The 13,850-nt window shown below is 36.7% G+C and overlaps 1 protein-coding gene across 4 annotated transcripts in view; it reads left to right on the top strand.

Moving 5' to 3' along the window:
* The window catches only part of AGTPBP1 (ATP/GTP binding carboxypeptidase 1), a 147,096-nt gene that overhangs the window by 13,486 nt on the left and 119,760 nt on the right, over positions 1-13,850 (top strand). For 2 of the 4 annotated variants that reach the window (XM_054582946.1, XM_054582947.1), the window contains exon 2: positions 5,121-5,185. The exons of the other annotated variants lie outside the window; for them this stretch is intronic. In XM_054582946.1, coding sequence (XP_054438921.1) covers positions 5,154-5,185 — 32 coding nt within the window. In that variant the 5' untranslated portion in view covers positions 5,121-5,153. The remainder of the gene's footprint in view (positions 1-5,120; positions 5,186-13,850) is intronic. 4 annotated transcript variants of the gene reach the window in all.

The raw sequence follows: 13,850 nt of genomic DNA on the forward strand, positions 1-13,850 counted from the left end.
CTACCTCACACTGGTAAGATGAGATTGACAGCAATTTGTTAGTCACAAATACTCACAGCATGGGAGAGGATGGCACTTGATAATAGAGTGAACCAGCTGCAGGGCCTGTGGGAGACAGGCGTTGTAGTAACAAGAGGATGAAGTAGCCCTCCCATACCTTTACTATGGGAATTTGGGATTAGTTTGTTTGAATAATTTTGACAGCTGGCAGGGAACTAAAACTAGTTCAGTTTTGAACTGAACTCAGTACAGCTGGTTTGGCTCACAGTGAAACTAGCGGGTAAGGAGCCTTTCCCACTGGATGGGGCACATATGGCAGGCGTGGGAGGACTCTCGTTAGGCCTTTAGGGCCCTGTGAAGCTCAAAGCTATCAGGGCAGTGTTTGGAAATCTTAGGTCTTTATTTTTTATTTTATTTTTTTTTAAAGTATTAAGTCTTATAATAAAGTACTTCAGTAATGATCGCTACAGCTTTTCTGATAGAGAATAATTTTTCTGTGTATCTAATTATTTTGGCCATCTAATTAGTCTACTCTTGTGTGGATCTCTATCACCACAAAGGATATAAACCCTGATGTGAGGTAGTTATGCAGATAGAAAAAAAAAGATTTTCCTTTTCTTAAATTTCCCATTTTATATTTACTTTATTCAAGAAGGCATATGGGTTTCACCACAGATTTTTATTATATATTAGTAAAGTATTGCCTGTGTATATGGTATGTGCAAGAGTATTTTTATTTAAAGCAAACAAAAAAAGACTTTAACCAACCTTATTTGAAAAACAAACAAGTAATTAACTTAGTTTACCATTCTGGAAACTAAGCTGCTTTTCATGATTTTTAAAGACTCATATGATAAAAGTAATAAATTTATGTTAAATAACTGGATTCAGTTTTTTTTTGTTTTGTTTTGTTAATTTTAAAGATAGGCTTGATAGTCTTAGTTTAAATATATATTGTAAGCTAATGTTTTTTGGTAATTTTTGTTGTAGTAAAATATATTTATCATAAAATTTACCATATAAACTATTTTAGGCTCACCCTGGCTGGTGTGGCTCAGTGGATTGAGTGCAGGCCTGAGAACTGAATGGTCGCTGGTTCGATTCCCAGTCAGGGCACATGCCTGGATTGCAGCCAGGTCTCCAGCTGGGGGTGTGCAAGAGGCAGCCGATCGATGTGTCTCTCACACGTCAGTGTTTCTCTCCTCTTTCTCTTTCCCATTCCCTCTCTCTAAAAATAAATAAATAAAACTAAACCATTTTAATCTTATAATTTTAAGCTTATAATTCAGTGACATTAATTACATTCACAATGTTGTGCAGCCATCGCTCCTATTTACAAAATTTTTCGTTACCTCTAATAGAAACTCTGTAATTACCATTAAGCAGTGACTACCCATTCTCCCTTACTTGCAGCTTGAGGTAACCTTTAATCTTTGTATTTCTATAAATTTACCTATTCTAGATCTTTTCATGTAAGTAGAAGCAAAGCATACAATATTTGTTGTTGTTTTGTTTCTGGCTTATTTCACTTAGCACAGTGTTTTCAAGGTTAATATATGTAGCATGCATCCGAATATTCCTTTTTTCTTTTTCAAAGCGCTTTATTTATTTATTTTTAGAGAGGTGGGAAGGGAGGAAGAGAGGGAGAGAAACATCACTGTGAGGGAAAAACATCAATTGGTTGACTCCCATATGTGCCCCTTTGGGGAACGGAACCTGAAACCCAGGCAAGTGTTCTGACCCAGAATTGAAATGGCGACCTTTTGCTTTGCGGGATGATGCCTGATCAACTGAGTCACACCAGTTATGGCAGGAAAATTACTTTTTATGGCAGAATAATATTCCACTGTACTTACATACCACACTTTTAGTCCATTCATCTTTTAGTGGATACTGGGTTGTTGCTACTTTTCAGCTATTGTGAATAATGCTGCTATGAACATTGACATACAATAATATGTTTGAGTCCCTGTTTTCAGTTATTTTGGGTATATAACTAGGAGTAGAATTGCGTGGCCATGTAGAAATTCTATACTTAGGTTTTGGAGGAACTGCCAAACTGTTTTCCACTGTGGTTGCACCATTTTACGTTCCCATCAGAAGCATATGAGGGTTCCAGTTTATCTCCATTCTCGACATCTTTTGTGATTTTCCACTTTTTAGATTATAGACATCAAAGTATGTATGAATAATACTGAGATTTTGATTTGCATTTCCCAAAGACTGGTGATGTTGAACATCTTTTTATATGCTCATTGACTATTTGTACATTTGCTTTGGAGAAATGTTTATTCAAGTCTGTTGTCCATTTTAATTTTTATTTATATAATAATTTATTTAGAGTATTATATTTATTTATTTTTTAAACTTTTATTTTTTGTTCAAATACATTTGTCTCCACCTTTCTGCCACCGCCTCCCCCACCTCCCTTCTTCAATCCTTCCCCATTTTGGCTTTGTCCATGGGTCCTTTATACATGTTCCTTGAATTGACCCTTCCCTTCCCTTCCCCCACCCCCTCTTCCCTCTTGACTCTGTTGGTTTTATTTTTCTTTCAATGTTGCTGGTTATATTTTCCTCACTTGTTTGTTTTGTTGGTTAGGGTCCACTTATAGGTGAGATCATATGGTATTTGTCTTTTGCCCCCCTGGCTTATTTCACTTAGCATAATGCTCTCTAGTTCCATCCATGTTATCGTGAAGGGTAATAGTTCTTTTTCTTCTTTCTGCTGCGTAGTATTCCATTGTGTAAATGTACCATAGTTTTTTGATCCACTCATCTACTGATGGGCATTTAGGTTGCTTCCAACACTTGGCTATTGTGAACTGTGCTGCTATGAACATTGGGGTGCATAGGTTCTTTTGAGTTGGTGTTTTGGGATTCGTAGGGGAAATCGAGACTGTTGCCCATTTTTAAATTGGGTTGTCTTTCGGTTGTTGAGTTATAGGAGTTCTGTATCCCTTATCACATATGTGATATGAAAGCATTTTCTCTCATTCTGTAGGTTGTCTCCACTTTCTTAATATCCTTTGGTGGAAAAAAATTTAAAATTTTGAAGTCCAATTTATCTTTTTTTCTTCTATTTCTGTGCTTTTGTTATAATAACTAAGAATCTATTGCCAAATCCAATGTCATGCAAATTTAGCCACATCTTTTCTTCAAAGAGTTATAGTGCTGATTTTTAGGTTGTTGATTCATTTTGACTTACTTTTTATATAATGTGTGAGTAGGCATCCAACTTCATTCCTTTATGTATGGAAATCCAGTTGTATCAGCAAAGAACAGTCTGTTCTTTTGTAATTGAATGTACTTGGCACCTGTGTCAAAATCAGTTGGCCATAGATACATGTGGTTATTTCTAGACTTCAGTCCTGTTGCATTCATCTGTTTGTTTGTCAGTACCACATGTAAGTTGATTTTTATTACCATTTGCAATGTGAAAATTGTTGAGAATGTTAAATAACAAAGCTACTAAAAATTATAAACCAAAATAATGTTAATAAAAATACTGCTTAAGACATAATTTGAATATATGAGAATTTGAAAAAACTCAAATTTTTAAAAAATTGATTTTAGAGAGGGGAAGAAAGAGAGGGAGAGAGAGATTTGTTGTTCCACTTATTTATGCAATCATTGGTTGATTCTTATATGTGGGGATTGAACTGACAACCATGTTGTAATTGGAATGATTCTTCAGCCAACTGAGCTACCCAGCCAAGGTCCAACATAACTTTATTTCTTTACTGTCTACTTTAATCTAGTCCCAGGAGGGTGTGGAGAGAAATGCCTGTGGTTAAACTATTATTTTATTGTGAGCTGAAAGTTTGTTTCTTAACTGTTGAAATAGAAATCATGTAAGTGCCCAACATTAATCTTTGCAACTCAGAATTTACAGTGAACTTTTTGTGAGATGTGCTGCTAATGTAGTTTTAGAGAAAGTTGTACCACTCAACAAGAAGTAACTTCTGTTGATGCCTGGCAACAATAGCACTTTTGAAAACAAAGAGGATCCTCCCCTGCTGCCCCTAGCCCCTCCGTATATATAGTAAGTCGTAATTAATTTGGATATTGGGAAAGTTATTTTGACTTTCTAGTCATTTTTTTAAAAAGTCAGTTGAATGAAAGAGTAGAAAATTTTAGAATTTTTAGAATTTTAAAATTTTAGAATTTTAGAAAGAGTAGAAAATTTTAAAAACAGACCACATAATTTTTATACATAACCCAAAATAGGTTTCCTCTTTTATAATTGAGTTAGTAAGAATAATAAAAACATGATGCTTTGTTGAAGTAAAAGCTCTTTGTTATTGGAAAAAAACATCCAGAATATCTATATCTTCTCATACCTATGCCTGCTCTTTATCATGTTTGTTTTCTTTTAAATATACAGCGTTACTAAATAGTGATAGGTACGTGATTAATTTGTTGAATTGGTGGTAGCCTTTTTCCTTTTTTTAGTGATGCCACAAAATTCTGCTTCAGTAAACATTGATATATAAAGTTAAAGGGCATTTTTGGGTGAAGAGTTGCAAAATTGGAAAAATTACCAAAATTTTATGAATCAAGATTTAAGATTTTAAAATATGTAGTATGTGCTTTGTAAAGATGAACCCTGTATTGATAGAACATGCATTAAGTACATTAAATGAGATGATGTTGTAGGTTTTTACTCTGAACAGTTTGCTATTAATTTTTAAAAGTGTTCTTATATAGAAATAATCATGCATAATTACGAGTATTTGCCACTGCATGAATAGGGGACAATAAGTACACTAATACCAGAATTCTATGGTTGGTTTGAGTATTTTAAAAAGGAGTATTAGAAAGGGAAGGATAATTTTGTCTCCAAAGAAATCTTAACGCTAGACAGTAAACTGTATTAGGTTGGGTTTTGGCATTTTTTTAGCTCCAGGATTTTGGTAACATTTTACTGGTTAATTTTAGGTAATAGGCACATACCGTACTTTGAAGTGACTTGCCAGAAGCACATAGAACTCAAACATTCTTCTTTGGTTTCCAGTGTTATCTTGTGTTTCTCATAATAAAAACTTTAAGTTGTATAGCTTTTATGACATCTAAAGTATAGAAAACAGAATTATGTTTAACTTTTTTTTTTTTTTTTAGATTATCTGAAATGGTGAAATAAAGTAACTCAAGATGAGCAAGTTAAAAGGGGTATCAGAAAAAAGGTAGGTACTGTAATTTTAAGTACCAGTGTGTATAAATTACAGAAATAACACATGAAGCAGTTATTTGAAACTCATTACTTAAAAAAATATTATTTATGTTTAAATAACAGTATGTTATACAGTTGACCTTTGAACAACATGTGTTTGAACTGGGTAGATCCACTTATACATGGATTTTTAAAAAATAAATACCTGTACCGTTTTCATTCTATAGCTGGGTTTCTGTGGATGCAGAGGGCTGCGTGTATACCCTGATCTATGCTGTTTTATATAGGGGGCTTGAGCATCGGCAAATTTTGGTATCTGCTGAGGGAGAGTGTGGCCTGGAACCAATCTTCCTTGGATACAAAGGGACAGCTAAAGTTTTGGGGAGTCAAAAATTATATGTGAGTTTTCAACTGCACACGGGGGGCGGGTGTTAACACCCATAACCTCTGCATTGTTCAGGAGTCAACTGTATTTATATAGTTTTATTAATATTTAACTTTTCAGGTAAAGCTTGAGTCAGTAAGCTGTGATCCATGGACCACATTTGGCCTGCCTCTTGTTTTTATATGGCCTGTGAGCTACGAATGACTTAATATATTTCTAAATAGTTGGGAAAATGAAAAGAATAATATGTTGTGATACATGAATATTATATGAAATTCAAATTTCAGTGTACATAAGTAAAGTTTTAGTGAACATGCTCATTTATTTATATGTTGTCTGGTCACTTTTGTACTACAGTGGCAAAGTTGAGTAGTTGTGACAGAACAAGTAATACTACATGGCTCTGAGTATCTAAAATATATATTATCTGGCCCTTTACAGAAAAAGTTTAACTGACCCCTGACTTAAAGTATCTGTACTGTGGACTTTCTTGTTTCTTAGCAAATCTGGAGGGGTGGAAGGAATATTGATGCTTGGTGAGTTTAGACAAGGTTGTAATTGGAAGGATTGGATTGGCAGTTTAAAGACCATGTGAGTGGGTGCTGATTTAAATGAAATAAGCATGTCTTATAGATACAACAAGCAGAATTTTTCTCTACATCCCATTCACCATTATCATGGCCATGCCCTAAATGTTATCACCAGCAACATTCTCATTTTTAAGGACTAATTCAGACTTTTTATCCTCCAACAATAGTCTTATCCCTCTAGCTCGTTTGTGCAAATGTCTGTGTTGCACGGGTTATGCTTTTTCCAGAGCTCTGATCTATTTACCTTTTTTTCCCCTCATTTATCTCCTTTTTACCCAGTGTAGAATTGATTGTCTGTTATTACACTCTTGCAAATACCTGAAATGTCTTTATCTCACTTTGTGTGTGTGTGTTTCTTTTATTCACACCCATTGGACAAAGTTCTTTTGTTGGATAAATCTTTGTTGAATAGCTGAATGATGTTGGAAGATGAACTAACTTGACAGATATCACTAAAAATTATTTTAGCAAGTTGAACTGAGCCCAACAATCTTATTACTGTGGTTCACTGGAAAGTTCATTTGCCAATTTTTGTAATGACTATTTTATACTTACTTTCTTTTTTAAAAATATTCTTTCTTTAAATTATTTTTGAATTTTTTTATTGTTCAAATACATTTGTCACCATTTTCCCGCCACCACTTTCCCTTGCCTCACCCACTCCCACCCTCAATCTTTCCCCACTTTAGCTTTCACCATGGGTCTTTATACATGTTCATTGACTTAACCCTTCTCCTCCTTTTCACTATTACCACCCTCCCTCCACCACCCCCTGCCCCGTTACTGTTGGTTTGTTTTTTTCTTTTAGTTGCTGGTTCTGTTTTTCTTGTTTGTTTGTTTTGTTGGTTAGGTTCCACCTATAGGTGAGATCATATGGTATTTGTCTTTCACCCCTGTACTTATTTTGCTTAGCATAATGCTCCCCAGTTCCATCCATGCTGCCACAAAGGGTAGTAGCTCTTTCTTCTTTTCTGCTGAGTAGTATTCCATTGTGTAAATGTACCATAGTTTTTTGATCCACTCATTTATTGATGGGCACTTAGGGTGCTTCCAGCACTTGGCTATTGTGAACTGTGCTGCTATGAACATTGGGGTGCATTTGACTTGGTGTTTTGGGATTATTAGGGTATAATCTCAGCAGTGGAATCTCAGGGCCAAAAGGCAGTTCCATTTTTATCTTTTTGAGGAAATTCCAAACTGTTTTCCACAGTGGCTGCACCAGTCTGCATTCCCACCAACAGTGAACTAGGGTTTCCTTTTCTCCACAACCTCACCAGAACTTGTTGTTTGTTGATGTGTTTCTGATGGCCATTCTGACTGATGTGAAGTGCTATCTCATTGTGGTTTTAATTTGCATCTCTCTGATGGCTAGAATGCTGAGCATCCTTTCCTGTGTTTCTGGGCCCTGTATATGTGCTCCTTAGAGAAGTGTCTGTTCATGTCCTTTGCCCATTTTTTAACAGGATTGTTTGTCTCCCTGGAGTGGAGTTGTGTGAGTTCTTTATATATTTTGGAGATCAAACCCTTGTCTGAGGTATCATTAGCAAATATATTTTCCCATACAGTAGGTTCCCTTTTCATTTTGCTGATGTTCTCTTTAGCCGTGCAAAAGCTTCCTATTTTGATGAAGTCCCATTTGTTTATTCTTTCCTTTATGTACCTTGCTCTAGGGGACATATTGGTGAAAATATTGCTGTGTGGGATGTCTGAGAGTTTCCTGCCTGTGTTCTCCTCTAGGCCTTTTATGGTGTCATGACTTATATTTAAGTCTTTTATCCATCTTGAGTTTATTTTTGTGTATGGTGTAAGTTGGTGGTCAAATTTCATTTTTTTGCATGTAGCTGTCCAGATCTCCCAACACCATTTGTTGAAGAGGCTATTTTTACTCCATTTTATGCTCCTGACCCTTTTGTTGAATATTAATTGACCGTAGAGACATGGGTTTATTTCTGGGCTCTCTATTTTGTTCCATCAATCTATGTGTGTGTTCTTATGCCAATACCAGACTGTTTTGATGACAGTGGCCTTATAATATAGTTTGATGTCAGGTATTGTGACCCCTCCTACTTTGTTCTTTCTCAAAATTGCCGCAGGTATTCAGGGTCATTTGAGGTTCCATATAAATTTTTGAAATGTCTGTTCTATATCTGTGAAATATGTCATTGGTATTTTAATAGGAATTGTGTTGAATGTATAAATTGCTTTGGGTAGTATGGACATTTTGATGATGTTAATTCTTCCAATCCATGAACACGTTATATGCTTCCATTTATTTGTGTCTTCCTTAATTTCTTTCTTCAGTATTGTGTAGTTTTCTGAGTACAGGTCTTTTACCTCCTTGGTTAAGTTTATTCCTCGGTACTTTATTTTTCTAGTTGCTATAGCAAATGGGATATTTTTTCCTGATTTCTGATTGAGGTGTTTAATTGTTGGTGAACAAAAATGCCTTCAATTTCTGAATATTGACTTTGTATCCTGCTGTTTTGCCAAATTCACTTATTAGATTGAGTAGTTTTTTGGTGGATTCTATTGAGTTCTTTGTGTACACTATCATGTCATCTGCAAACAATGACAGTTTTACTTTCTCCTTTCTAATTTGGATACCTTTTATTTCTTTTTCTGGTCTGATTGCTGTGGCCAGGATTTCCAATACTATGTGGAATAGAAGTGGTGAAAGTGGGCAACCATGTCTTGTTCCTGATCTCAGTGGGAAAGCTTTTAGTGTTTTCCCGTTGAGTATGATGTTGGCTGTAGATTTTTCATATATGGCCTTTATTACGTTGGGGTATGTCCCCTTTAGTCCCACTTTGCTGAGTGTTTTGATCATAAACAGATGCTGTACCTTATCAAATGATTTTTCTGCATCTATGGATATGATCACATGACTTGTCTTTCCTTTTGCTTATGTGACGTATTATGTTTATTGATTTGTGAATATTGAACCTTCTTTGCATCCTTGGGATGACTCCCACTTGATCATCGTGGATGATGTTTTTAATGTATTGCTGGATGAGGTTTGTCAATATTTTGTTGACGATTTTAGCATCTGTGTTCACCAGTGATATTGGCCTGTAGTTTTCTTTCTTTGTCATGTCTTTACCTGGTTTTGGGATTAGGATGATACTGGCCTCATAAAAAGAGCTTGGGAGTCATCCTTCTTGGATTTTTTTGAATAACCTGAGAAGGACAGAGGTTAGGTCTTCCTTAAATGTTTTGTGAAATTGTCCTGTGAAGCTGTCCAGTTCAGGGCTTTTGCGTGCCCGGAGTTTTTTGATGACTGCTTCAATTTCACCAGCTGTTATCAGTCTGTTCAGGCTTTCTGCTTCTTCATTCAGGGTTGGAAGGTCATTTTTTTCTAGAAATTTGTCCATTTCATGGAGGTTTTCAAATTTGTTGGCATATAATTATTCATAGTAATTTCTTAGAATCCTTTGTTTCTTCTCTTTCATTTCTAATATTTATTTGGGTCCTCTCCGTTTTTTTCTTGATGAGTCGGCTTAAAAGCTTGTCGGCTGTTTATGTTTTCAAAGAGCAGCTCCTGGACTTGTTCTTTTAGTCTCTATGTCATTAATTTCTGCTCTGATCTTGATTATTTCCTTCCTTGTACTCGCTCGGGGTTTTGTTTGTTGTTGTTTCTCCAGTTCTTGAAGCTGTAGGATTAGGTTGTTTATTTGAAATGTTTCTGTCTCTTAGGTAGGCCTGTATTGCTATGAAATTCCCTCTCAGGACTGCCCTCGCCATGTTTCATAGGTTTTGGACAGTGCATGTTCATTTTCATTTGTTTCCAGAAACTTTTCGATTTCTTCTTTGATCTCATTATTGACCCATTCATTGTTTAATAGCATGCTGTTCAGTCTCCATGAGTTTGAGTGTTTTTGAGTTTTTTCCTTTAGGTTGGTTTGTAGTTTCAAGCCCTTGTGGTCTGAGAAAATGCTTGTTATGGTTTCAATTTCCTTGAATTTGTTAAGGCTTTATTTGTGTCCTATCATGTTGTCAGTCTTTGAAAGTATTCCTTGTGCATTTGAAAAGAATGTATATTTTGCTTCTTTTGGATGAAAGGTTCTGTATATGTCAGTAAAGTCCTTTTGATCTAATGCGCCATTCAGTTCCACAATAGCTTTCTTGGTATTTTGTTTAGGAGATCTATCCATTGCTGACAGTTGGGTTTTAAAATCCCCTATTATCAGTGTATTGCTGTCTATATATTTCTTGAAGTCCTCCACAATTTTCCTTATATATTTGAGTGCTCCTATGTTGGGTGCATATAAGTTTACAATGTTTATGTCTTCTTGATGAGTTCTTCCTTTGAGTATTATGAAGTGTCCTTCTGGGTCTCTTTTTATGGCCTTTGTTTTCAAATTTGTTTTGTTTGATATAAGTATGGCTACGCTGGCTTTTTTCCCCTGTCCATTTACTTGGAATCTTTTTCCATCCCTTTACTCTCAGTCTGTGTAGGTCCTGTGTTCTGAGGTGGGTCTCTTATAGGCAGCATATGTGTGGGGCATGTTTTCTAATCCATTGAGCTACCCTATGTCTTTTGAGTGGAGTATTTAAGCCATTTATATTTAAAGTTATTGTTGATAGGTACTTATTCATTTTTTCCCTTTGCACCTGTGTTCCTCACTTTCTCAGTCTTTTTTTTCATCTTCTTAAAGCAGTCCCTTTAGTATATCCTACAGTGCTGATTTGGTGGAGGTGTATTCTTTTAGCTTTCTTTTGTCTGTGAAACTCCTGATTTCACCTTCCATTTTAATTGAGAGCCTTGCTGGGTAGAGTAGCCTTGGTTGCAGGCCTTGGCTTTTCATGGCTTGGAATATTTCTTGTCATTCCCTTATGGCTTATAGTGTTTCTGTTGACACGTCAGCTGCTAGCCATATCGGGGCTCCCTTGTATGTTACTCTCTGTTTCTCCCTTGCTGCCTTTAGGATTCTGTTTGTCTTTGATATTTGCCATTTTAATGATGATGATGTGTCTTGGAGTGGGCCTCGTTGGGTTCCTCTTGAATGGGACCCTCTGTGCTTCCTGGGCTTGTGTGACTTTTTCTCTCCTCCAATTAGGGAAGTTTTCAAACAGGTTCTCTATCCTTTGCTCCTCCTCTTCTCCTGGTATCTCTATATTATGGATATTACTACAGGTTTCAGGTTGTCTTGAATTTCCCTAAACACCTCTTTATTCTTTTTGAGTCTTTTTTTCATTTTCCTCCTCCTTCTGGGAGCTTTCTTCTACCTTGTTCTTCAGCTCACTGATTTGATCCTCTGCTTCATCTAGCCTGCTTTTGATTCCTTCTACTATATTCTTCAGTTCAGAAACTGTATTATTAATTTCCTCTTGCCTCTTGTTGATAGTTTCGTTGTCCTTTTTTATGCTGATACAGTTTATAGTAAGTGCCTTGTAGTTTCTCTGTAGGTTTTTGGTAATTCTCTCTGAGCTAACTGAGCTCACTGAGCTTTTTAGAACCATTGTTTTGGACTCAATGCCTGATAGTTTACTTGCCTCTATTTCGTTTAGTTCTCTTTCTAGGAATTCCTCCTTTCCTTCTGATTGGGGAGTGTTTCTTTGTCTTCCTATTCTTTGTGAGGCTCTTCTTCTTCTGTTTCTGCTTCTTAAATTGATGTGTCTTGACTTCCTTACTTTGAGGTGTGAACTTCTATGGTAGGAGACCTGTGAGATTCAGTCGTGAAGTCTCCTTAATCTCCTGAACTTGCTGCTCTATGGATGCCTTTTGTGCCATTTATGTAGGCCCTCTGGAATAACTGGATTTTGGTTGTTTTTTGGTTGTTCTTTGGTGGGTCATACCCTCCAGGTGGTTGACTTTGGGTCACTCTGTCTACCACATCTTGTGTGTTTTTGTGTAAGTGATATCAGAACAAAACTACAAAGCTCTGGAAAGAAATCCACAGCCACAGAAATAACTCTCCTCTGCCAATCCCACTATCAATAGCAAATGAACCAATATTAATAAGGCTGTGAAGAGATTGAGACTATTACAAGAGAGAAATAAAGTATTAGTGTAAAATCTAATGACTTAACATGCACAAACTTGATGGACCCAAAATGGATATTAAAAAGCTATGTAATAAAGAAGATACTGCAAATCACAAAGAAGACCACATTTTGTCTCGGTAGCCTATACTATTTACCGCTGTTTTTTTCTTTCTGGATTTGCCTCTGATGATGTCAGATGTTGACCTTAGGCAGTCTGTTGGAGACTTCCAGGAACCTACTGTCTGTGGCTGTCTCGTTCAGTTGTTAATCTCATCACTCTACACTCAGCAGTCAGGTTTAGGCACCACAGCCTGGGGGCAGGGCTATTGTTTCTTCTCTTGCTGCTGCCATTCAGGCGACTGGTCTGCCTTTGCAAGATGGTTGCTGTCGTATGGGGGATGCGTCAGCACTGGGATCCCTCCGGCTATTCCCTTAGTTCCCTCCCCAAAGCTTCCTTTCCCAGTTTCTCTTCAGGCATCTCTAGCCCACTCTGCTTCCACCTTTGCCAGAGCTTAGGATGAGTGGGTGCGAATAAAAATTCATGCATTGGCCCTTTAAATGGCTCTTTGCATCTCCAGCCAGCCATCTCTGGCAGGGGGCAACCCTGCCACTTTTCTCAGCTGGCTGTTATCTGTGTACTTTTTGGGCTGTGGTGCTGTAGGCTGGGGATCCCTGCTTGTGGTTTAGATCCAACTCTTCTCAGGGGGGATCCAGCTGGCCATTTAAATATCCTTCTTGAGCTGCTGCCTGTGGGTGCCCCGCCAGCCCTCTTGAGTCTCTCCATTGCCCTCCTTACCAGTCAGGTTGTGCTAAAGCTGATTGTTCTGTCTGTCTGAGGTTATAAGGCTTCTCTCTTGCTATTGTTCAGTTGTTTGTTCTGGGTGATTTCTCTAAATTTAGTTGTAATTCCAGCTTGGTTCTGAGAGGAGGTCAGGGTGACTTCCATTCACTCCTCCGCCATCTAGGAGTCATCACAAATGATGGGTTTTTCCTTTTTTAAAATATTTAACTTATTTATTTTTAGAGAGATGGGAAGGGAGGGAGACCTGGCCCGCAAGCCAGGCATGTACCCTGGAACTGAACTGACAACTCTTTGGTTTGCAGACTTGCGCTTAATCCACTGAGCTGTACTTTTTTTACCTTTCAAACCTTTGAAATCTTCAGATATATACCCTCAGCAAATGACCATCTCTCATGATATTTAGAGATAATAAATCGATTATTCTTGTAATACTTTTAAAACATTTTTATTGAATTTATTGGGGTGACAATGGTTAAGAAAATTATAACTTTCAAGTGTACAATTCTATAATGCATTGTCTGTGTATTGTATTGTGTGTTCACCATATCCTTATTCTCGTTAAACCAGATTTACATGCTTCCTTTGATTCCACCCTTTGCTTACCCTCCTGTTATTTATTGCAACAGAGGATATCTCTTTTCTTGTCAAAGACTAACTCTGTCGCCTCTGTTCTAGATTTTACCCCCTTCCTTCCATCTCAGGGTCTTTTAACTTTTATTTATTCTTTGTCTTGAATCTTTAACTCCTTCATTTCTTACCATTTAAAAATGATCTGGGATTTCCAATGTTTATAGACTGTGTTCTTTTGTTACTACTCAATTTATATGATTCCCTTAAAAGCCAAAAAATTTAAAATAGTGTATAAATGCAATCTATATTTCATTTCACACTCTTTAACCATTCTGGTTTTGTTTCT

Source organism: Pteronotus mesoamericanus, unplaced genomic scaffold (assembly GCF_021234165.1).
Source record: "Pteronotus mesoamericanus isolate MK-2021 breed Mesoamerican mustached bat unplaced genomic scaffold, CSHL_Meso_final contig_73, whole genome shotgun sequence".
Classification (NCBI taxonomy): domain Eukaryota; kingdom Metazoa; phylum Chordata; class Mammalia; order Chiroptera; family Mormoopidae; genus Pteronotus; species Pteronotus mesoamericanus.